Below are 22725 nucleotides of genomic sequence, written 5' to 3' on the forward strand. Positions count from 1 at the left end.
TTTTGTAGACCGTAATAATCCCTAATGGTAAAATTTAGCTTTTTATTCAGCCTCCGGTTTTGTTTGTTTTTAATCGATGCATGTGCGTGCGGGGTGGGGGGGGAGGGGGGGGGGGTACCTCTGATCATTACACTTAACCCATTCTGACCTGAGATCAGATTCTATAAATGTCTTCTACATCCTGACAGTTTTCTGAAAAAGCTACGTTTCTATGTCAGTCGTTCTTCGATTTTTCAAAAATAGCAGACCTACAAGCTCGTAGCGCGCCACTCGGTGGCGCGCTACGAGCTTGTAGGTCTGCTATTTTTCAATAGCTAAAGCATAACATAATGCTAACACCAAAAGGGGTTCCCGCCCAGAATGGGTTAAGCTATACGGCCGCCCCTAATGTGATATTCATTCCAGTATGTATTTATTCTCGGGGACACGGTGGCGCAGTCGGTAGCGCTGTCGCCTCACAGCTAGAAGGTCCTGGCTTTGAATCCCACTGGGGCGCTGGGGGCGTGTCCTCTCCTCCGTGTCATCGGCGTCCATACCCTATATAGGTGGGGTTGGCTGAAAGGGCCTTTCTGTGTGGAGGGAGTTGGAAACTCCCCCTTGTCAGGTAAAAAAGAAGTGGCTTGGACTCCTCATGCATAGAAGGAAGCATGAGGTCAGTCCACTGCTGTAAAATACATCTACTATTACTGTTGAAAATTCTATACATTAATTGGGAAAATAAAAGGCATACATGTGAGTATACATATGCAAATATGAACCAAGACAAATTGTGGAGCACAGTGTGTGTGGAGACCTGTTTTGTTAACGCATTTTGACCTGAGATCAGATTCTAAAAGTGTCATCTACATCCTGACAGTTTTTGAAAAACCTGTCCGTGGTTCTTTGATTTTTCAAAAATAGCAGACCTACAAGCTCGTAGCGCGCCACTCGGTGGCGCGCTATGAGCTTGTAGATCTGCTATTTTTCAATAGCTAAATTATAACATAACGTTTAAAACACCAAAATTGGTTAAGGATACTATAGAGTGGTTAATCAATGTAGTCTCTCTGGAAAAGAGGACACTGATTTCCCCTTTATGTTTTTGACGATGGGTTCTCAGATTGACTTATGCATCTCATTCTATGTGCTATAGGGCTACAAGCAGATCTACAGATCTTTAGAAATTAATTAAACAACTGAATTAACAAATAATGATATAGTAACCTTGGTAGAGATAATGTGGATGCTGAGAACCCAGACACCAACACCCAAAGCATTTTTATCTTGCGCTGTTGACCATTAGATGATCACCCCACCTCCCTACAACTGTGTGTGTGTGTGTGTGTGTGTGTGTGTGTGTGTGTGTGTGTGTGTGTGTGTGTGTGTGTGTGTGTGTGTGTGTGTGTGTGTGTGTGTGTGTGTGTGTGTGTGTGTGTGTGTGTGTGTGTGTGTGTGTGTGTGTGTGTGTGTCGTTGCTGTCGAGCAGAAACCTTTTATTTCCATAATTCAAACCTTTTGTGTTTTCTCATGAATTAAAGGTCCAATGACACGCCCCGAAAATATCACTATGATAATGTACATTCTGAAAACGCAACAGTCTGAAAACCCACGCGACGCGGCGCGGCGCACTGAGCACAGTCTGAAAACCCACGCGACGCGGCGCACTGAGCACGGGCTACTAGGCTTATAGGGTTAGGGTTAGGCTAGTCATTTGGATGGCAGATTTGCATTCATACTGGCTAAATATGGCATTAAAATGTAATAATTTGTTTTTAGGGTAACTGTTGCATTATCTCAATATCACACTCTATAAGTGCCACTCTCCTCTGGCACTCCTCTCCTCTCCTCTCCTCTCCTCTCCTCTCCTCTCCTCTCCTCTCCTCTCCTCTCCTCTCCTCTCCTCTCCTCTCCTCTCCTCTCCTCTCCTCTCCTCTCCTCTGGCACCCGCACTCATCCCCTTGGCTCGAGGTGCCTTGTCCCCGGCCAGGATTCAGGCTCAGCCCCCCCGGGACACACATAGCGTAGCGTTTCTCTTAAGTTCAATAAATGAGCATAAACAAACTATTTCACATGAACAATGTGGATAAAACTAATATGTTTGAGTGCAAATATACTTATATTACACCAGGTAGTTTACAGGAAGCAATCTGATTGTTGGAATAGCTCTCTACCCGTGCTTCAAACGAGCATCACCGCACAACCCAATCAAAACATAAATAAAATCACACCAGTGTGAAGTGAAGGGCACTCTTAGCCTCATACATCATCTCATTCTGGCCAATCACAATTTGCGCCCTCACTTTTCCGTCTTACATATACTTTGCTCAGCCAATCAAATAATCAATATGGGGTGATCAGCCAATCACAAGCCAATGTTTGTGTTCACACAAACCCGGAAAGCTGGGCATAGGGTTAAGCTATTATTTCAGTGGTAGTGGATGGAGAGAAAGGATTTTTTTTTGTCCAACCAAGAAACGGAACAACCACAGTCGTCTTTCTCCATGTCAGAGGTTCGTGTCTCTCTAGAGGTCTATTACTCCAATAGACCCCCAGATGCGGTTATAATATGCAAATATGTCTTCCTGGTGTATATACAATTTGCGTCCTCACTTTTGTCTTCAATGTTGGCGCCCCTCAAAAACAGCTGTGATGGGCTGTACCCGCAGGCAGTGGCTACTACTAGCTAAGCTAGGTGTTTACACGGGACTTTTTCGGTCGTAGTGGCTACATCTGTCATTAAAAATTGAATATCTTAGTTTTAAGGGTAACTGTGGTATAATCGCAACATTACACTCGAGGATGTACATTACCGTCATCAACTCATTCGGCACCACCTCCCACCAATTGCAATTTTGACACCTTCTGGTCTGAAGTACCAGCATGCCGATTGTGCCTTTTCATGCCTTTAATATCAATTGGTGGGAGGAGCCGTATCAATACAGTAGGGAAAAATACAATATGCCCCAGACTGCTTCGTGACCTCATTGCAACATGTACTTGATGTACAGTATCATAGTGATATTTCCGGGCTGTGTCATGCCTCCTTTAAAGGGACACTTACAAAATATGTCATGTTAATGACGTTTAGAAGATTTAGAACACTTTCCTAGGGGTCTTGATGTGTGTAATATGTGGTTTTAAATATTTTAGATTTCTGCCCAGTGTCTCTGATATCATGGACACTGGGCTCACTTACTTCGTGGACTACATGTTGTCTCAGTAAGGCAGCCCTCCCCCTATCCACAAGGAGGAGCAGTGCACCAAAGCATTATGGGAATTGTAGTCAAGGAAGTAAGTGATCCATGTGTCTATATATATATATATATATATATATATATATATATATATCTTCATCAGGCTAATATCATCATATTTGGCTGCTGAAGACCTAAAAGGGTCAAAACCTTGCGGCAGTACATTATTTGGTGCTTAAAACAGTGTGAGAATGTTTGATCCTCGCCTTGATGCCTTGATGTCCAGATGTGCACATATTCTTTTCTGTGAACAATATATTAACATTAACATTTAAAACATTTTCCCATGGACTAACTGTAGTTATTCCGTCGACCACGGGTTGAGAAATTGTGTACTGCTAATGTGTGTTCTTGAGCTTGTAGATTGGCTATTTTTCAATAGTGCTTTAAGGCAAAGTTATTGGTGATTAATTGTATTTATTTGTTTGCTTGCAAATAACATGATTAAGAATAGAAACATTACCATTGGTATATAGTTTGGGGGTTTTAAACTGATTCTGATTGTTAACCAGGGACCACCACCCTGCCTTAGAATCAACCTGGGGACCACTCACTGTAGTGTTGGGTGTTAAGGAGGGACCACCACCCTGCCTTAGAATCAACCTGGGGACCACTCACTGTAGTGTTGGGTGGGGATATGGGGACCACTCACTGTAGTGTTGGGTGGGGATATGGGGACCACTCACTGTAGTGTTGGGTGGGGATATGGGGACCACTCACTGTAGTGTTGGGTGGGGATATGGGGACCACTCACTGTAGTGTTGGGTGGGGATATGGGGACCACTCACTGTAGTGTTGGGTGGGGATATGGGGACCACTCACTGTAGTGTTGGGTGGGGATATGGGGACCACTCACTGTAGTGTTGGGTGGGGATATGGGGACCACTCACTGTAGTGTTGGGTGGGGGGACCACTCACTGTAGTGTTGGGTGGGGATATGGGGACCACTCACTGTAGTGTTGGGTGGGGATATGGGGACCACTCACTGTAGTGTTGGGTGGGGATATGGGGACCACTCACTGTAGTGTTGGGTGGGGATATGGGGACCACTCACTGTAGTGTTGGGTGGGGATATGGGGACCACTCACTGTAGTGTTGGGTGGGGGGGACCACTCACTGTAGTGTTGGGTGGGGATATGGGGACCACTCACTGTAGTGTTGGGTGGGGATATGGGGACCACTCACTGTAGTGTTGGGTGGGGATATGGGGACCACTCACTGTAGTGTTGGGTGGGGATATGGGGACCACTCACTGTAGTGTTGGGTGGGGATATGGGCTAAGATTAGTGCTTTTGTAACACTTGCTATGCATCATGTGTATACATCTTAATCCCACTGTTTCTCAACCAATGGTCCATTGACTACTAATCATTTCCTAATAATTATGACTCAACCTGCAGACAATCTGGTTACACTTCCCTCTAGAGATTGTAACTCCCTTTTTCTGTTGAATATCTTGACCTCCAACTTGTAAATAAATGACTACATGGACGGTCATCATAGGTCAGTGGTTCCCAAAGTGGGGTCCGGGGACCCCCAGGGGTCCTTGAGGGAGTTCCAGGGGGTCCCCAGCTAAATGATAGTTTGGAACCAAATGGAGCCTTATGGGTCTGTAACTCTGAGAGTATACAAATGGGACCAAATGGACCCTAACGGGTCGTCAAAATGAAAACCCCTGGTCTAGTTAGTACAGTGGTTACCAGACTGGGCCCCCAGATGGTTAGCTTAATGTGCAACATTGTTCTCACTCAACAGTAAACATGCATATTAACATACTGTTAGGCTACGTGTACACAGGGACATGCAGACCAGCATACTGTTAGGCTACGTGTACACAGGGTATACATGCACATTTCTAAAGTCAAAATGTAATTAACCTTTAAGACCTTTTTAATACCAAATTGGGCAAATTGTCAAATATTACGTAAGAAAGAGGCAAATATTTTGAAAATGCCCGATCTTCAAGCTTGGCTTTTAAATCGCAGTGCGAGGCGTTGTGAGCTTAGTTCGGCTATTTTCACAATATTTATCTGTGGAACCGAGTCAAACGTAATGCTAAGAATTCCAAGCCCTTGGTTGGGGGCAGGTTGGGGGCGGTCCCCAGTTCAAATATGATGATTTATTTGGGGGGTCCCCAGTTCAAATATGATGATTTATTTGGGGGGGGGGGGGGGGGGGGGGGGGGTCCTCATTCAAATATGATGATTTTTTGGGGGGGTTCTCATTCAAATATGATGATTCTTTTGGGGGGTCCCCAGTTCAAATATGATGATTTCTTTGGGGGGGGGGGTCCTCATTCAAATATGATGATTTTTTGGGGGGGTTCTCATTCAAATATGATGATTTTTTTTGGGGGGGGTCCTCATTCAAATATGATGATTTTTTTGGGGGGGTCCTCATTCAAATATGATGATTTTTTGGGGGGTCCCCAGTTCAAATATGATGATTTATTTGGGGGGTTCTCATTCAAATATGATGATTTTTTTGGGGGGGTCCCCAGTTCAAATATGATGTTTTTTTGGGGGGTTCCCAGTTAATATGATGATTTTTTTGAGGGGGTCCCCAGTTCAAATATGATGATTTTTGGGGGGTGGCAGCCTGAACTGTTTGTGGCTCCAGTGCAGACTCTGTGCTAATGTATGCTGTGTGTTCAGGATCATCCATGAAGATGGCTTCTCTGGGGACGACGTGAAGCAGTACAAACCCGTGGTCTACAGCAACACCATCCAGAGCTTGGCAGCCATCCTGCGAGCCATGGACTCCCTGGGCATCGAGTTCGGAGACAAGGACAGAAAGGTTAGTCATAGTTTGTTCTCGGACGGGTTTAATCTGTCGCACCTCTTCAATTAAAGTGGATGTCAAAATGGCACTGTCCTGTACACTTCCTCCAAGGCCTGGGCTCACATTGTTTGAGTTAGCCAAGGAATTCATGCATTAACCACTTAAACCCGATACGTATTTGACTGGATTCCCAAAGACTATTTTGAATTTGCTTCGGTTAAAGGTCCTACAACATTAAAGGTTAAAGGTCCTACAACATGAAAGGTTAAAGGTCCTACAACATTAAAGGTTAAAGGTCCTACAACATGAAAGGTTAAAGGTCCTACAACATGAAAGGTTAAAGGTCCTACAACATGAAAGGTTAAAGGTCCTACAACATGAAATTCAACTTGTCAAAGATTGCTGGGGTTTTTTGGGCTCCCTTATGTGTTTTCTATCCCCACAAATACGCAATTTTGAACAATCAGGCTCTCTCTCATCATTTAGGGGCTTTTATGGAAATTGCTGTCAGGAACAGCTCAACTGATTTGGTCGTATGCGTGATGTCATCTGTATCGCCCTACTTATTCCTCTTCAGTCTTCAGTTCCAAATCTGCATTTCCGCTTTGTTTACAATGTCTGCCATTGTTGATTTGGATGGAATGGAAACAACCCTGGGTTTATCTACCATCAGTAAATGTCTCAATGATAAAATAATATGCATATCAGCGCCCCCATCACCTCAGAACATTGTGGTACTGCAGCTAAAACAGCTTCAGAAGCAAAAAAGAAATGCCGCTGGTTAGTCAGGGGATATTAATAAAATCTGGGAATAAATTTCTTACCAATAATTTTCTTCGCCAATGTGTTTGTAAAGGTGTCTACTAACATATCCCACATTGGTTTATATTCAACCAGCCTATAGGGGGATTTTTGACAGCTGCTGAAAGTTGGGGTACCATAAAACCATTATAAGGCAACATGTTCTAAATTTCATTATGCTTTAAGTAGCTTGTGACGTGTCAAACTAGGGTGTTTTCATGATTCTGAATCCATTCCAAGCATTAGTTTTGCACGAAAAACACTCCTTGGGCTAAAGATGGCCATAGCCGTCATCACAAATGTGATGAGGTCAGCACATTTGGGCATATTGGGCAAGTGGCTAGGGCCAAACTAGGGGGTCTATGGCCAAACTAGGGGTCAAACTATGGTGTTTTCATGATTCGGAATCCATAAGCCTATCTCACAGAATTTCCCCGCCCCCCTTAATACGCCCCCTTTCGGGGTTAGTGGTGATAGCGTGACGTCACTCCATAGACGCTACATGTTAACAGAGGTAATTTAAGAAGTCTACAACTTTTGTTTTCTCAAGGTAAGGTTTGTTCTATCTGTTCGAGCTGATTTACCATCTTGTTTGCTTCATAATAATATTGGTCTGTCACATTTTTACATTAGAAAATGTACTTAGATTCTCCAGAGAAAAAAACGTGTAAATGCTAATGTTAAAGACACCACTATTTACCGGAAGTGGGCGTGGAAAGCGGGCTGTGAGATAGGCCTATTCCAAGCATTAGTTTCTAGGCTTAAAGTGTTTTTCGTGCAAAACGAATGTTAATGACCTTTATATATTTTTTTGGTATTCAGACAGCCAGCAATGGGTAGAACGCTCCCAAAAAATTAGTCTCTGCATGTGACACATCTAGGGGCTGCAATCTGCATTCAAAGAGTTTCCTAGAAGCTTTGTCATTGGTCGATTTGCCTGTCTGCTTCCTGATTGGTTAGTCATTGCGACCGGGTTTTTTTCGACCAATGACAAAGCTTCTAGGAACATCTTTGAATGCAGATTGCGGCCCCTAGATGTGTCACAGAGACAAACATTTTTTGGGAGCGTTCTACCCATTGCTGGCTGTCTGAATACCAAAAAAATAAAAAATAAAAAGGTCATTAAAATGTTGACATATTATTGCTTATAGCAGCTTTAAGTGAAATCACTGAATATACCTTTAAATTAGCCAATCTTCAAGTTCACAAAGCATCACATTGCTACGCCTTCTGAGCTTATCTGGTGTGTGTGTGTGCGTGTGCGTGTGTGTGTGTGTGTGTGTGTCCAGGCGGATGCTAAGCTGATTAATGACGTGGTCACTCGCATGGAGGACACAGAGGCCTACTCTGCGGAGCTGCTGACCGCCATGAAGAACGTCTGGACCGACAGTGGACTCAAGGAGTGCTTCAGCCGCGCCCGAGAATACCAGCTCAATGACTCCGCCCAGTAGTGAGTGATAGTGACACTGCTATAGATGGGTGGTCAGATACATACACACAGTGTGACACACAACTCAACAGTGGTGGAAAAAAAGTACTCACAATTTTTACTTAAAGACGGGGTGCAATGGCTTTTTGGGGCATTTTATTTTGAAGTTTCACTCTGAAACGGAAAGCTGTGTGTTTTTGAACCAATCAGAGCGTCGTATCCCTTCAGGCCATGGGATGTAGCTCCGCTATATGCGTGACGCGTGCAAGCACGTGCAGTTTGTTTGTTTACAAAGTCACAGGGAGACAGGCAGCAAAGCTTGTTGCTTATTTCTAACCTATAATGTTTTCAGATAAATATTTTAGCATGCTGATTACGTTTAAAATAAGTAATAGTCTGTCTGGACGTTATCTTGAATGAGATTAAAGGTGTAGTGAAACAGAAATGGTGGGCATTTTATTTTTAAGTTCCGTGCCCACGGATATGGATGATGACCACGGATATGGTCTAAAAGTGTGAAAAACGTTTCATTTAATTTCATTTCACTACGCCTTTAAAAACTGAGTAGTTCTGTAATCAAAACCAGACGCAGATATGGGAATCAAACAGGTGAATGAAATCAAGCTTAATTCTTATTCATGTGGGACAGCACGTTTTCGTTCAAAGGAAGTAATTACAATTGGATGTTTATGGACTTTTGATACACAAGAATGGAAAATGTCCCATTGTTTTGGCATAGATTGTTAGGTATGATGACCATGGATATGGTGGACATTTCCCTACGTCTTTAAGTAAAAGTGATATGGACATACTCTGTTATAAGTAAAAGTCCGGAATTGGAGTAAAAGTACAAATTTTGGACCTGAAATGTAGTGGAATGGAATGGAATGTAGTGAAGTAAAAGTATTGAAAATAGGAAATACTCAAATATAGTACAAATACCTCAAAATTGTACTTAAGTACAGTACAGTACTTAAGTAAATGTACTTACTATCCACCACTGCAACTCACATTGTGTGCAGTAAACCAGTGGCTCTCAAACATGTTCATGTCAAGGACCTTCAAATTGATGTATTTGGCAATGGAGCCCCTGGGGGCTCTCTTTTGGAATGGAGCCCCTGGGGGCTCTCTTTCAATGGAGCCCCTGGGGGCTCTCTTTGGCAATGGAGCCCCTGGGGGCTCTCTTTTGGAATGGAGCCCCTGGGGGCTCTCTTTGGCAATGGAGCCCCTGGGGGCTCTCTTTGGCAATGGAGCCCCTGGGGGCTCTCTTTGGCAATGGAGCCCCTGGGGGCTCTCTTTCAATGGAGCCCCTGGGGGCTCTCTTTTGGAATGGAGCCCCTGGGGGCTCTCTTTGGCAATGGAGCCCCTGGGGGCTCTCTTTGGCAATGGAGCCCCTGGGGGCTCTCTTTTGGAATGGAGCCCCTGGGGGCTCTCTTTGGCAATGGAGCCCCTGGGGGCTCTCTTTGGCAATGGAGCCCCTGGGGGCTCTCTTTTGGAATGGAGCCCCTGGGGGCTCTCTTTCAATGGAGCCCCTGGGGGCTCTCTTTCAATGGAGCCCTGGGGGCTCTCTTTCAATGGAGCCCCTGGGGGCTCTCTTTGGCAATGGAGCCCCTGGGGGCTCTCTTTCAATGGAGCCCCTGGGGGCTCTCTTTCAATGGAGCCCCTGGGGGCTCTCTTTGGCAATGGAGCCCCTGGGGGCTCTCTTTTGGAATGGAGCCCCTGGGGGCTCTCTTTGGCAATGGAGCCCCTGGGGGCTCTCTTTCAATGGAGCCCCTGGGGGCTCTCTTTGGCAATGGAGCCCCTGGGGGCTCTCTTTCAATGGAGCCCCTGGGGGCTCTCTTTGGCAATGGAGCCCCTGGGGGCTCTCTTTCAATGGAGCCCCTGGGGGCTCTCTTTGGCAATGGAGCCCCTGGGGGCTCTCTTTCAATGGAGCCCCTGGGGGCTCTCTTTTGGAATGGAGCCCCTGGGGGCTCTCTTTCAATGGAGCCCCTGGGGGCTCTCTTTCAATGGAGCCCTGGGGGCTCTCTTTCAATGGAGCCCCTGGGGGCTCTCTTTTGTGCCAGGGACCCCCAGAAGAGAAGATTTATGTAAAGAAAATCCAAAATGATTCTGGATTTTCCAAACTTTTAGCAATATATTATTGCAGAGCGGTGAAGTGACGTGCTGTGAGCTTGTAGATCTGCTATTTTTGACTACATAACATAAATGGATAAAGTGGTTCAAATGATTGTGACACTATATTCATTTGCTGGGGATTCGGGACCCCCTGGAATCCCCCCAAGGACCCCTGGGCGTCCCCAGACCCCACTTTGAGAAACAATGCAGTAAACTGCAAAAGAAACCCGTAATTCTATCAATCAATTTTATTTCAAACATAAAACTAAACTCAACACAAATGAAATCTTCGAAAAGGACTAGGAATAACTATGTTATTCACTTATTAATAAATCATACCTCTTATCAACTATTAATCTAATAAAACTAGTCCATACCCGTTTGGTGATATGACGATATGGGCACACCCATAAATATACTTGAGTAGGTTAATATATATATATATTAACCTACTTAGACATGGCCTGGGCCGTGGCTCAGTGGTTAATATATATATATATTAACCTACTTAGACATGGCCTGGGCCGTGGCTCAGTGGTTAATATATATATATATTAACCTACTTAGACATGGCCTGGGCCGTGGCTCAGCGGTCCTCAACATTTGAGCACAGAATATCTGCCACTTATATATAACGGGTGTTCCCTCACTTCCCTGTGGCGATGCTCACCCAATCACAGCGCAGAATGGTGCACCTTCCAATCACAGCCAATCACAACGGCCAATCACAGTGACAATTTCCGTCCAATTTCAGCTGGAGACTAAAATGATTGGTCTCCAGCCACTGAGGAGAAGGGGGAAATGTCATTATGAGTGTTGCGCAATGTCTGATGACATTTCTCTATCTGCCATTTATATTTAATAACGGGTGTCCCCTGTGGCACACTCATTATGAGATGCTCAGCCAATGGTACACCTTCTAGCCAATCACAGCGACCAACCTCAGCACCAATTTTGGCTCCATACACAAGCATTTTTCGGCGCCTCAAATTTAGGCTCAAAAAAGTATTATATGAATGGACAATTGGACAATATATTATACAGTGACATCACAATATGTACTGTATTATATGGCCTATAGGAAACCACACTCCCCACTAATTCATTCAGTCAATGCCCGTGTTCAGCCTCAATTCCCGCCACTAAGGACAGCAACTATATTTACAACTATAGGTACATAATATTAGGTACTGCACAATGTAAGAAGGTTTTGCGATGTGATCTGAGCATGTCGTGTGTGTGTGCGTGTCTGTTTGTGCGTGCGTGTGTTCAGCTATCTGGACAGTCTAGAGCGTATCGGATCACCAGATTACCAGCCCACAGAGCAGGACATTCTGCGAACCCGAGTGAAGACCACCGGCATCGTCGAGACCCACTTCACCTTCAAGAACCTACACTTCAGGTACTGAACTTAGCACGTTATCTCCCAGCCCTCCACGCCAAAGCATGGCGCTAGTGCCAGAGAAATCCGTGTTATAAGCTTACAAGACAGGTTACTTCCGCCCGCCCCGGAAGTGATAGCCCTCCATATTTGAGCCACATTCTCATTCTAGGCTATATATGCAATATTATGCATCGATGCGCGGTGGATTCACTTTCTTAGCGTGATCAGAGGTTAGAGTTTTATATGGTCTCAAAGATCGTGGACTAGAGTGCACGCAGCCGTGTGTGCGTCGGATCCGTGTGGAGGCTGTCTGAGTAAAAGCAAAAAAATAAATAATAATACCGGTAATAATATTTTTAACCGTTGTATTAAATGACATGAACTTAAAATGCCACTTTTGTAAACCACTTGATCCCCCAGCATTTCTATTCTGGGGGGGAACGTTCACCTTGACGACAGAAATGAACAAAATGTTAATGGTTAACCACAGTTTCTTTGTGGGTTATATATACAGTATACCTAGGTCCGATAGGACACAACAATGGCAATATGTCCAATATGGTAACTTAGGGCATGCTTTAATCCATTTTGATGTTTGATAGGACCATTTCTGTGCCATTCCTTTATAGTGCACAGGCTTAGATTTTGATATTAGATATGTCAGTATGTTCTGTGCACAGAACATACTGACATATCTAAATATGGAAGCATATTTTTGGAGGCAGGCTGGAAAGGTGAAGTGTTTACATGAACGAAGGGTTTCTGAGAACACAGGGGATACGAGCACAAGGCCTTATGATTGTGTTTGAAGTGGATGAAGATGGAGAAGATGGAAGATGGGGAAAATCCTGGTAAATTATTCTTTGGTGGACAAATGGACAACACCAAGACCCAACAATAGCTACAAATGGATGGTTTGTGATGGATGAACTGCACTCAGAACTCATCTGTTGTGCGCTTGTATGTTGATGTGTCACCCAGCTATATGGTGATGTGTCACCCAGCTATATGGTGATGTGTCACCCAGCTATATGGTGATGTGTCACCCAGCTATATGGTGATGTGTCACCCAGCTATATGGTGGGTAAAGAAAATGCTGAACCACTTGAAAGCCCCATTATTCTTAAAGTAGTGAGAACTGAGAAGTAGAGAAGTACTACTACTTCTCTACTTATTATACGTTTACTTTTGACCCTTGTACTTGTGATACTTAAATACAATTTAACACCGGATACTTTACTTGAGTACATTAGTGAGGTGTATTTTCTTATGGGTGACTTACTCAACAAAATGTACATTTACCCGCATTTGGGTAGCAGTGTTTTGACTGCAAATGAAGCACTGGTGAGTTACAATTTGGGACCCTGAGTGAGGGACATTCCTCATGAATTTGCAGCATCATAGTGTATCAGACAGTATATGACGGAGGACAATTTCCATTATACGATTCATTGTGAGCGGTGTTTTTATGATTATCGTCCCATCCCTATTGTCGCTATATATGTACAGTAGCTCCAGACAACATCAGCTCATGTTGTCAGAAACTAACTCCTCCCACGATTTGTAGGTTTTCTATAACGGTGAAAATTAGGGAGAGGTCACGTGCACTCATCCGCCTGAGTGACAGCAAACTGCTGGGCGAGTGCTGGCGCTTTGGCATGGGAGTTCAGATCAACATATGGAATTAATTCTGTACTGGCCATATATGGAGCATGTCTTGACTGTACAGGGTTTGATGAGGTCAGATGGAAGAGAGAAATGGAAGATTTGTGCACAACGATAACTTTTACTTTTGGTATTTAAAGGTATATTCAGTGATTTGACTTAATTCAAATATCACTTATTTTTTATTTTTTTCTGGATAATCCTCCCTACTATAGAGTGTGCTGACCATATAAGGAGTTCCTCCCTGTCCCCAGTGAGCCCCTGGGGTCAAAAACCCTAGTTTCAGTTTTGGTGGCGGGTGGCAAAGCCTTCATCCAATCAGGATGAGAGGGGCCTTCCTCCAATCATGATCGAGTGGGGGCGGGCCTTGGTGCACATGCTGTTGGCCTGTTGCACTTCCCCCCACTGTAGAGTGTGCATGTGCACATTTTGTTACCGGGGTGGACTGGGTGGTTTTCCAAATCACCCAAATCACTGAATGCTCCTTTAAGTACATTTTTATGTCAATACCTTTGTACATTTATCCAAGTAAATTCTGAATATCAGACGTGTACTTGTAACAGAGTATTTCTGCATTGTAGTATTGATACTTTACTTCCAATGGCTTTCTATAACGCTGTCCAACCCCTCTCTCCTGTCAGGTTATTTGACGTGGGAGGTCAGAGGTCAGAACGGAAGAAGTGGATCCACTGCTTTGAAGACGTGACGGCCATTATTTTCTGCGTGGCGCTGAGTGGCTACGACCAAGTACTCCACGAGGACGAAACGACCGTGAGTCTCAGTCATAGTACTTTTTTTGCGGGGGGGGCATGTTAACCCTTTTTGGTGTTTTAAGCATTTTGTTATGCTTTAGCTATTGAAAAATCACACCTGTGTGAACTGAGTGGTGCAACTACACATTTATTGTTATAGTTACTGTACATTAGTGCCTAACATCTGTTGAGGAATAACTATAAAGATTGATTATATAGAGATTGATTCACTCTGACGTGATATCTGTGATGTCAGGGACGTCACATACTAACCATAGCAACCATGCTCTTTTTTTTGGTTGCTAACCATAGCAACCATGCTCGTTTTTTTGGTACGAACAAACACGGGTACACGGGTACAAAGCCAGTTGTTGGAGTGGCACCACTCAAAAATAGCAGATCTACAAGCTCATAGCGCGCCACGCGCTATGAGCTTGTAGGTCTGCTATTTTTTAGGTCAGGCCTAAATGGGTGAACCATAGCGTCCCTATAACACGGATTTGGACATGTCAGTATAGGGGGAAAAAATGTCAAACCTTTTCAAAACATGTTGCGAACTTGCATTGCAATGCGTTGTGAGCATAGACTGTAAACAAGACATGATCCAGATCTATCTATAAATGCACCAAGTCTCTGTCTGTGTGTAATCCACGTAACTCGGGAACCGTTCGTCCCACCGACTTCAAATTAGACACACGCGTAAGACGCGTTCCACGTCACCACAGGGTGACACCGTGCCCAGTGTCGACTCGGGCCGGACCCACGGTTGTCCAGAACCGCCACAAAAGGCCTCTGCATGGGGTCTGGACAGGGCCCCTGACCAGGGTCCATATGTGGAGCTGGCCTGTTCTGACATCACAACACTCCATATCTGGGCATGCCTGACAAAGAACAAAGAACATATATGGGCGTAAAAGGGACACAGACATAATATCTGGGTGGGCCATGCATTTCCAACTTGCATCGTTCCAAGTAGGCCAGTGCCCAACAGGCACCGCTGTAGGGGCCCCACGCGCACCGCTCTAGCACACCTGCAAAATGTGGACAGTTTTTCCCCTGACACCGACCCTTCTATAATGCAAGATCGCCAATGTCTACCTCCCTGGGCTACACATACTTAGAAACCACCATGATATTAAAGTTACAGTTAAACTGGTTATAATCACTGTGCGATAATAACAAAATTGTTGAACACACGCACCTGAGGGTGCGCTAGTGACTCTTAAAGACAAGAGACAAGAGGAGTAGGACAGAGGCACTATGTCTTGTGGCAGCGGTGGCCGAACGGATTGCGGAGCGGTCTTGATACCGGAAGGTCGCCAGTTCGAATCAGCGGTCCGACACGTTAAAATTACCACCGCTGAAGTGCCCTTGAACAAGGCATTGAACCACTACGATGAAATGTTCTATGAGCAGGGCCTGGCTGGAAACAAGTTCTTGAGCTTAGCCCAGATACCCTGGGTAAATATAGTAATCATTTCATTTCATCATTTCATTTCATTTCATTTCATTTCATTTCATTTCATTTCATTTCCTCCCGTTGGGGGCTCCTCACTGGCAGTGGCAGGTGAGCCAGTAGTTACCCTAGTGGCAGCAGTACAGAGTAATGCAGGGTTCCCCAATAGGCGGCCCGCGGGCCATTTGCGGCCCGCGGAGCGCCCCCTGGCGGCCCGCGGAAGAATTTCAACAAAAAAAAATGTTTTTTTTTTGTTTTTTTTGGGGGGGTCCCAGATATAAATGGCATTAAATGGGGGTCAGTAGCCTATGCATGTCAAACTGGGCATCCTTTTCAAATGGGGTCCTGCCCTGAAAATTATTTTTTTTTACCTCGACCTCACGCGTGCGGACTCGGCCCCCAGCCTGGTACCCTAGTCAAAATATGGCCCTCGAGGAAAATTAATTGGGGAACCCTGGAGTAATGGATTGGTATAATGACTAAATTCTTAGGAAAAAATATGTGAAAATAGTTGTCTACTCTAAATTAAAATAAATGGTATGCGGTGGGGTTTTGAGCTTGCAGATCTGCTACTTTGGATGCTTTTGTGTGACGCTACGTAGTATGATCAATGAGGGCATTGGTTTACGAAAAAACACAACAATATCTAACTTTAAACATTGGCACCCTTTTGCAAAACACCACCGTCACTGTTCCTGTGCTGTTCACCACTGAGTCACTGTTGTCCCTGTGCTGTTCACCACTGAGTCACTGTTGTCCCTTCACCACTGAGTCACTGTTGTCCCTGTGCTGTTCACCACTGAGTCACTGTTGTCCCTTCACCACTGAGTCACTGTTGTCCCTGTGCTGTTCACCACTGAGTCACTGTTGTCCCTGTGCTGTTCACCACTGAGTCACTGTTGTCCCTGTGCTGTTCACCACTGAGTCACTGTTGTCCCTGTGCTGTTCACCACTGAGTCACTGTTGTCCCTGTGCTGTTCACCACTGAGTCACTGTTGTCCCTGTGCTGTTCACCACTGAGTCACTGTTGTCCCTTCACCACTGAGTCACTGTTGTCCCTGTGCTGTTCACCACTGAGTCACTGTTGTCCCTGTGCTGTTCACCACTGAGTCACTGTTGTCCCTGTGCTGTTCACCACTGAGTCACTGTTGTCCCTGTGCTGTTCACCACTGAGTCACTGTTGTCCCTGTGCTGTTCACCACTGAGTCACTGTTGTCCCTTTTCCGTTCACCACTGAGTCACTGTTGTCCCTGTGCTGTTCACCACTCAGTCACTGTTGTCCCTGTGCTGTTCACCACTGAGTCACTGTTGTCCCTGTGCTGTTCACCACTGAGTCACTGTTGTCCCTGTGCTGTTCACCACTCAGTCACTGTTGTCCCTGTGCTGTTCACCACTGAGTCACTGTTGTCCCTGTGCTGTTCACCACTGAGTCACTGTTGTCCCTGTGCTGTTCACTACCGAGTCACTGTTGTCCCTGTACTGTTCACCACCGAGTCACTGTTGTCCCTGTGCTGTTCACCACTGAGTCACTGTTGTCCCTGTGCTGTTCACTACCGAGTCACTGTTGTCCCTGTGCTGTTCACCACCGAGTCACTGTTGTCCCTGTGCTGTTCACCACCGAGTCACTGTTGTCCCTGTGCTGTTCACCACTGAGTCACTGTTGTCCCTGTTCCGTTCACCACTGAGTCACTGTTGTCCCTGTGCTGTTCACCACTGAGTCACTGTTGTCCCTGTGCTGTTCACCACTGAGTCACTGTTGTCCCTGTGCTGTTCACCACTCAGTCACTGTTGTCCCTGTGCTGTTCACCACTGAGTCACTGTTGTCCCTGTGCTGTTCACCACTGAGTCACTGTTGTCCCTGTGCTGTTCACCACTGAGTCACTGTTGTCCCTGTGCTGTTCACCACTCAGTCACTGTTGTCCCTGTGCTGTTCACTATTCTCACTGTTGTCCCTGTGCTTTTTCCCCCGGGCAGAACCGCATGCATGAGTCTCTCATGCTCTTCGACTCCATCTGCAACAACAAGTTCTTCATCGACACCTCCATCATTCTCTTCCTCAACAAGAAGGATCTGTTCAGTGAGAAGATCAAGAAGTCTCCCTTGACTATCTGTTTTCCTGAATACACAGGTGAGTTTCAAAGGCCCGTTTACAGTATACGCCAGTGGTTCTGTTTCAAAGGCCCGTTTACAGTATACGCCAGTGGTTCTGTTTCAAAGGCCCGTTTACAGTATACGCCAGTGGTTCTCCACCTTTTTCATATCAAGGCCCATTATTCATTGAGCACGTGAGCCACGGACCACCATTTGATGGCATTTAGACCCTCAGACTAAAAACGTTTTTTAAGATCTTTGTCCACAATTCCATGCTGTATTGATGTTGGTACCATTAGGAGAGATAACAGGCAAACGTTGATCCAAATAACAATTCTTCTACATTCTATGGACCCTTTTGCACTCTCAAGAGTTAAATATCTAAGGGTCCATTATGGTTACCAACTCTCCATCATTTAGCTGGGTACCACCTTGAACCCCCTCAAGGACCACTGGTGGTCCCCAGACCACTGGTTGAAAACCACTGGTATATGCCGTTGTATAACACCATCCCTTTGTTTAAACAAGCAGCATTTAAAAACAAGAAATTATAATAAGCCAGTGGAACAATATTTCATCAAATTTGCATTGTATACATTGTATTGTACTGGTTGACAGACGGTATGGAATGAAGGTATTGCAGATACAATTGAACATGGGTGTCGTGATTAGCTCAGCAGTCGAGATTTCGGTAGTTGCGAGCGGGAGTCGGGTTCGATTGGAGCTCCAAGTATTAAACCCGTCTGTTGAACACAATTCTTAAGGCGACTTTGTTGTTTTCCATCTCAGGTTAAACTACAGCAGGGTAAAAAAAAGAAAAAACATGGCGGGCTAGTAAATGCTTTCACTCAGCTAAAAAACGAACACACCTTTTATTAATCGTATTATAAGCTCAGACTTATGCAGCCTGACATGTTTTTTTTTTGGTTTTGTTTCTTTTAAATTATCCTGCGTTAGTTTTTAAGCTGAACCAGAATACAACCCCCCAAACAGCCTAGGCTTTCATCTCCCTTTCACATTAAAACCAGGAAAGCGCCTGTTTCATTTGAGATTTTAGCGTTCAAAAATAGCAGATGTGCAAGCTCTCAGTGCGTCACGCAGTGCCGCACTGCGTGACGCACTGAGAGCTTGCACATCTGCTATTTTTGAACGCTAAAATCTCATCTTGAAAGGGTGAGAACTACTGATTTAGAGGGCATTTGTAGAATTAGCCTTAGGTCTTAAAGGGATAGTTCAGATTTTTTTAACTTAAGTTGTATGAAATACTTGCCATTAATATAGTGGTTGCAACTGTATTAATTGATTGCCCGAGTCCCATGGTGGGAGTTCTGCTCTGGTTTTGGTCAATATTAAGTAGTTCCAGTCATTTTGTGGGGGGCACTGGGGCCACGCAGTAAAAGTAAATGAATCCACAAAACGAACGTAATTTGTATTGTTGACCTATTTCTAAAATATTAGCGCGACTTTCGTTCAACTTTGACCCCTCTATCACATGGAACTATGGGCGTAGTGATATGGACACAAAAAACATAGTTCTGTGTGATAGAGGGGTAAAAAAAGAACAGAAGTTGCACTAATATTTTAGAAATAGGTCAACAATACAAATTACGTTAGTTTTGTGGATTAATTTACTTTTACTGCGTGGCCCCCAGTGCCCCCCACAAAATGACCGGAACTACTTGATATTTCACCAAAACCAGAGCAGAACTCCCACCACAGGACTCGGGCAATCAATTAATACAGTTGCAACCACTATATTAATGTCAAGTATTTCATACAACTTAAGTTAAAAAAATCTGAACTATCCCTTTAAAAGGGCTCTGACACGACCCGAAAATATCACGTCACAGCCTGAAAACTCCACTCTGCCTCTCCGCTGCTTCGAATGTTAGGCTAGCGACATTTGCCGTCGTAGTGGCTAAATATGGCATTCAAGAATTATGAATTTCTATCGAATATCTTAGTTATAAATTATAATGACATTTAAGGGTTGGGTTTTTTTAAGGGTAACTGTTGCAATATCACACTCGAGTCCCGCGGTCACCAAGCCCCCTGTGTCCCCACTGAGATGCTCTAAACCCCCACAGTCACCAAGCCCCCTGTGTCCCCACTGAGATGCTCTAAACCCCCACAGTCACCAAGCCCCCTGTGTCCCCAATGAGATGCTCTAACCCCCCACAGTCACCAAGCCCCCTGTGTCCCCACTGAGATGCTCTAAAGCCCCACAGTCACCAAGCCCCCTGTGTCCCCACTGAGATGCTCTAAACCCCCACAGTCACCAAGCCCCCTGTGTCCCCAATGAGATGCTCTAACCCCCCACAGTCACCAAGCCCCCTGTGTCCCCACTGAGATGCTCTAAACCCCCACAGTCACCAAGCCCCCTGTGTCCCCACTGAGATGCTCTAAACCCAGGCTAAACGTTCATACTCACAGTACAGGCTGAGAGACCCAGGGCGCAGACCCAGGGAGACAAAAGGCTTCCCTCTGTGGTGGGCGGGGGTATTGTACGTGTGACGTCATCATAACATTTATTTAATCAGATTGCCGGATTACCCCCTTTTTTTGCATGTCATAAGGTCTGTAATGGATTAAGATGGCACAACAGACAGATACTGGCGTTGTGTGTCCTTTTGGCGCTTCATCTCTCTCTCTCTCTTTCTGTGTTCACCCTATGGTTGTGCCTGTGACACAAGCTTGTATATCTGGAAACCCCTTATTTGTTTATTTATTGTACATTTGCTAAGAGAGACCCTACGAGTGTGCTGTGTGGAACAAGCTTAATTTTTATTTTGCTATGATCTCCTAACCCCTCCCCCCCCCCCCCCCCCCCTCTCTCTCTTCTTCTCTTTGTTTCTTGGAAGAAAAATAATAATAATAATAATTTCACCCACCTGTTTACTTGTAAAACTGTGATGTAACCATAAGGGGGTGCGCACGCTTATCCGACTCCGACATGCGCAAGTCTCCCGACATGCGCAAGTCTCCCGACATGCGTTGGTCTGACATGCGTTGCGTCGTGCTTGCGGTTAGGGTTCGGTTAGGGGTAGGGTGTCAGACTTAATGCCTGACATGCGTTGCGTCGTGCTTGCGGTTAGGGTTCGGTTAGGGGTAGGGTTAGGGTTCGGTTAGGGGTTAGGGTTAGGGTTAGGGTTAGGGGTTAGGGTTAGGGTTCGGTTAGGGTTCGGGTGTCAGACTTAATGCCTGTCAGACTGTTAGTATGTCGGAACTTATGCCTGTACCCGACAATAAAGATGATTCTGATTGTGATTCTGTGTCCCACCACCAGGTGCTAACACTTACGATGACGCCACCGCATACATCCAGGTCCAGTTCGAGAGCAAGAACCGCTCCCCCAACAAGGAGATCTACTGTCACCTGACTTGTGCCACGGACACGGAGAACGTCCAGGTGGTGTTCGATGCCGTCACCGACATCATTATCGCAAACAACCTTAGAGGGTGTGGCTTATATTGAGGCCTGCAGTCTAAAAGCACAGAAGGGGTTGTCATGGAGACGTATGAGGTGTTAATAATAATGATAATTTTGATGATACTAAATACAAAAAAAGAGCGAAAAAATAAAAAAAAATAAAAACGCATAACTATGTAAATCTAACACATGTCCGAGTGGACCCAAAGAGCTGCAGTCAGACACCACCACGCTGGATTCTATTGGTTTCCCCCTATTGCCTAATTTAATTTCATAATACAATCCGATTTTGTTTTTTTGTATGTGTTTTTAATTGAATGTTTCATGTTCTGTTGCTGATTGCACCGACAACTCGATAGATATGAAGCTGGATTAGGGTAGGCACCGGGGGTATATTTAGACAACTGGGATAGCGCGATGGCGCCGGCTGCCCCTCATCTTCTTCTGGGATAGCGCGATGGCGCCGGCTGCCCCTCATCTTCTTCTGGGATAGCGCGATGGCGCGGGCTGCCCCTCATCTTCTTCTGGGATAGCGCGATGGCGCCGGCTGCCCCTCATCTTCTTCTGGGATAGCGCGATGGCGCCGGCTGCCCCTCATCTTCTTCTGCAAAACATTGCGAGTGACACACAACGTCCCGTGGCCGCCACGAGCTGGAATAGTCCATCCTTTTAATATGACATTTCGATCGACGAAACCTTTTTCGATATTGAGATCTCTGCTGAATATAACCACTGGTGCTGTGTTTTTGCAGAGCAGCTCCGTTTGGTGTAGGGGCAGTCGCTTTACCGGGCTTTACCGTGGCTAATAATGCACGATTTATACTTGGCTTGCGTGTCGTGCCGCACATCGAAAAACAGCACATCAAAAATAGCGATCTACAAGGTCACAACGTGCCACGGCGTGATGCTTCGTGACATTGTAGATTTGCCCATTTTCAACGAGCGGCAGCGGCACGTGACCGAGTACAAATCACACTTAATGGTCATGGCTGAAGAAAGGAGGCTAATTTAGCTTTCAAAAGCTGCTTTGCACGCGTCCATGGCTGCTCCGTGTACAGTGCAGTAAAAGCAGCCTCCAGGCCTGGCTCCATTATTGTCCTTCTCTTTCACTCAAGACGTTAGGAGGAGGAGCGAGAGGGGACGGTTCTGTCCCGATGGCCTCCTGTAGTATAGTGTGGAAAAAAAGCCTAGTAACAACCAATCATATCTGGGGGGGGGGGGGGGGGGGGGGGAAATGTCATATCGGCGTCAACCTTCCGAGAACGACAGATTGCGGAGGGGATTAGACAAATCATAGGTCACATTCGTTGCGCTATAGAATAATCACACGTTATTGAAAAAAAAAAAAGGCACATTCATTTTTATTATCATCAAATTATTTATTTATTTAAACCTCATGCCCCCACCTTCATGCGTCCTCCTACCTCCTGAAAATCCCGTGCCACACATATTTATTACCTATCCTGTCGATCTAGGGGTCTGCGAATACCAGTCTACGTTTTGAGAGGGTCTTAGAATCGCCCCTCTGCTATATCTTGATTCTTCATGTGTGCAACTCTGGTTAAATATAGGGCACTGCATGAGGAGAG

The 22725-nt window shown here is 45.2% G+C and overlaps 1 protein-coding gene across 1 annotated transcript; it reads left to right on the plus strand.

Moving 5' to 3' along the window:
• Positions 1–647: 647 nt before the first annotated feature.
• On the plus strand, positions 648–21333 carry gnao1b (guanine nucleotide binding protein (G protein), alpha activating activity polypeptide O, b; the record flags this gene model as incomplete). The annotated part of the gene is made up of 7 exons (XM_079496422.1): positions 648–652; positions 5888–6029; positions 8105–8265; positions 11633–11761; positions 14050–14179; positions 17591–17744; positions 20994–21333. 7 exons carry the CDS (start codon positions 648–650, stop codon positions 21179–21181), a joined length of 909 nt encoding a protein of 302 aa, XP_079352548.1. The 3' UTR covers positions 21182–21333.
• Between the last annotated feature and the right edge of the window lie 1392 nt (positions 21334–22725).

Source organism: Electrona antarctica (genome assembly GCF_951216825.1).
Source record: "Electrona antarctica genome assembly, chromosome: 3".
In the NCBI taxonomy this organism is placed as follows: domain Eukaryota; kingdom Metazoa; phylum Chordata; class Actinopteri; order Myctophiformes; family Myctophidae; genus Electrona; species Electrona antarctica.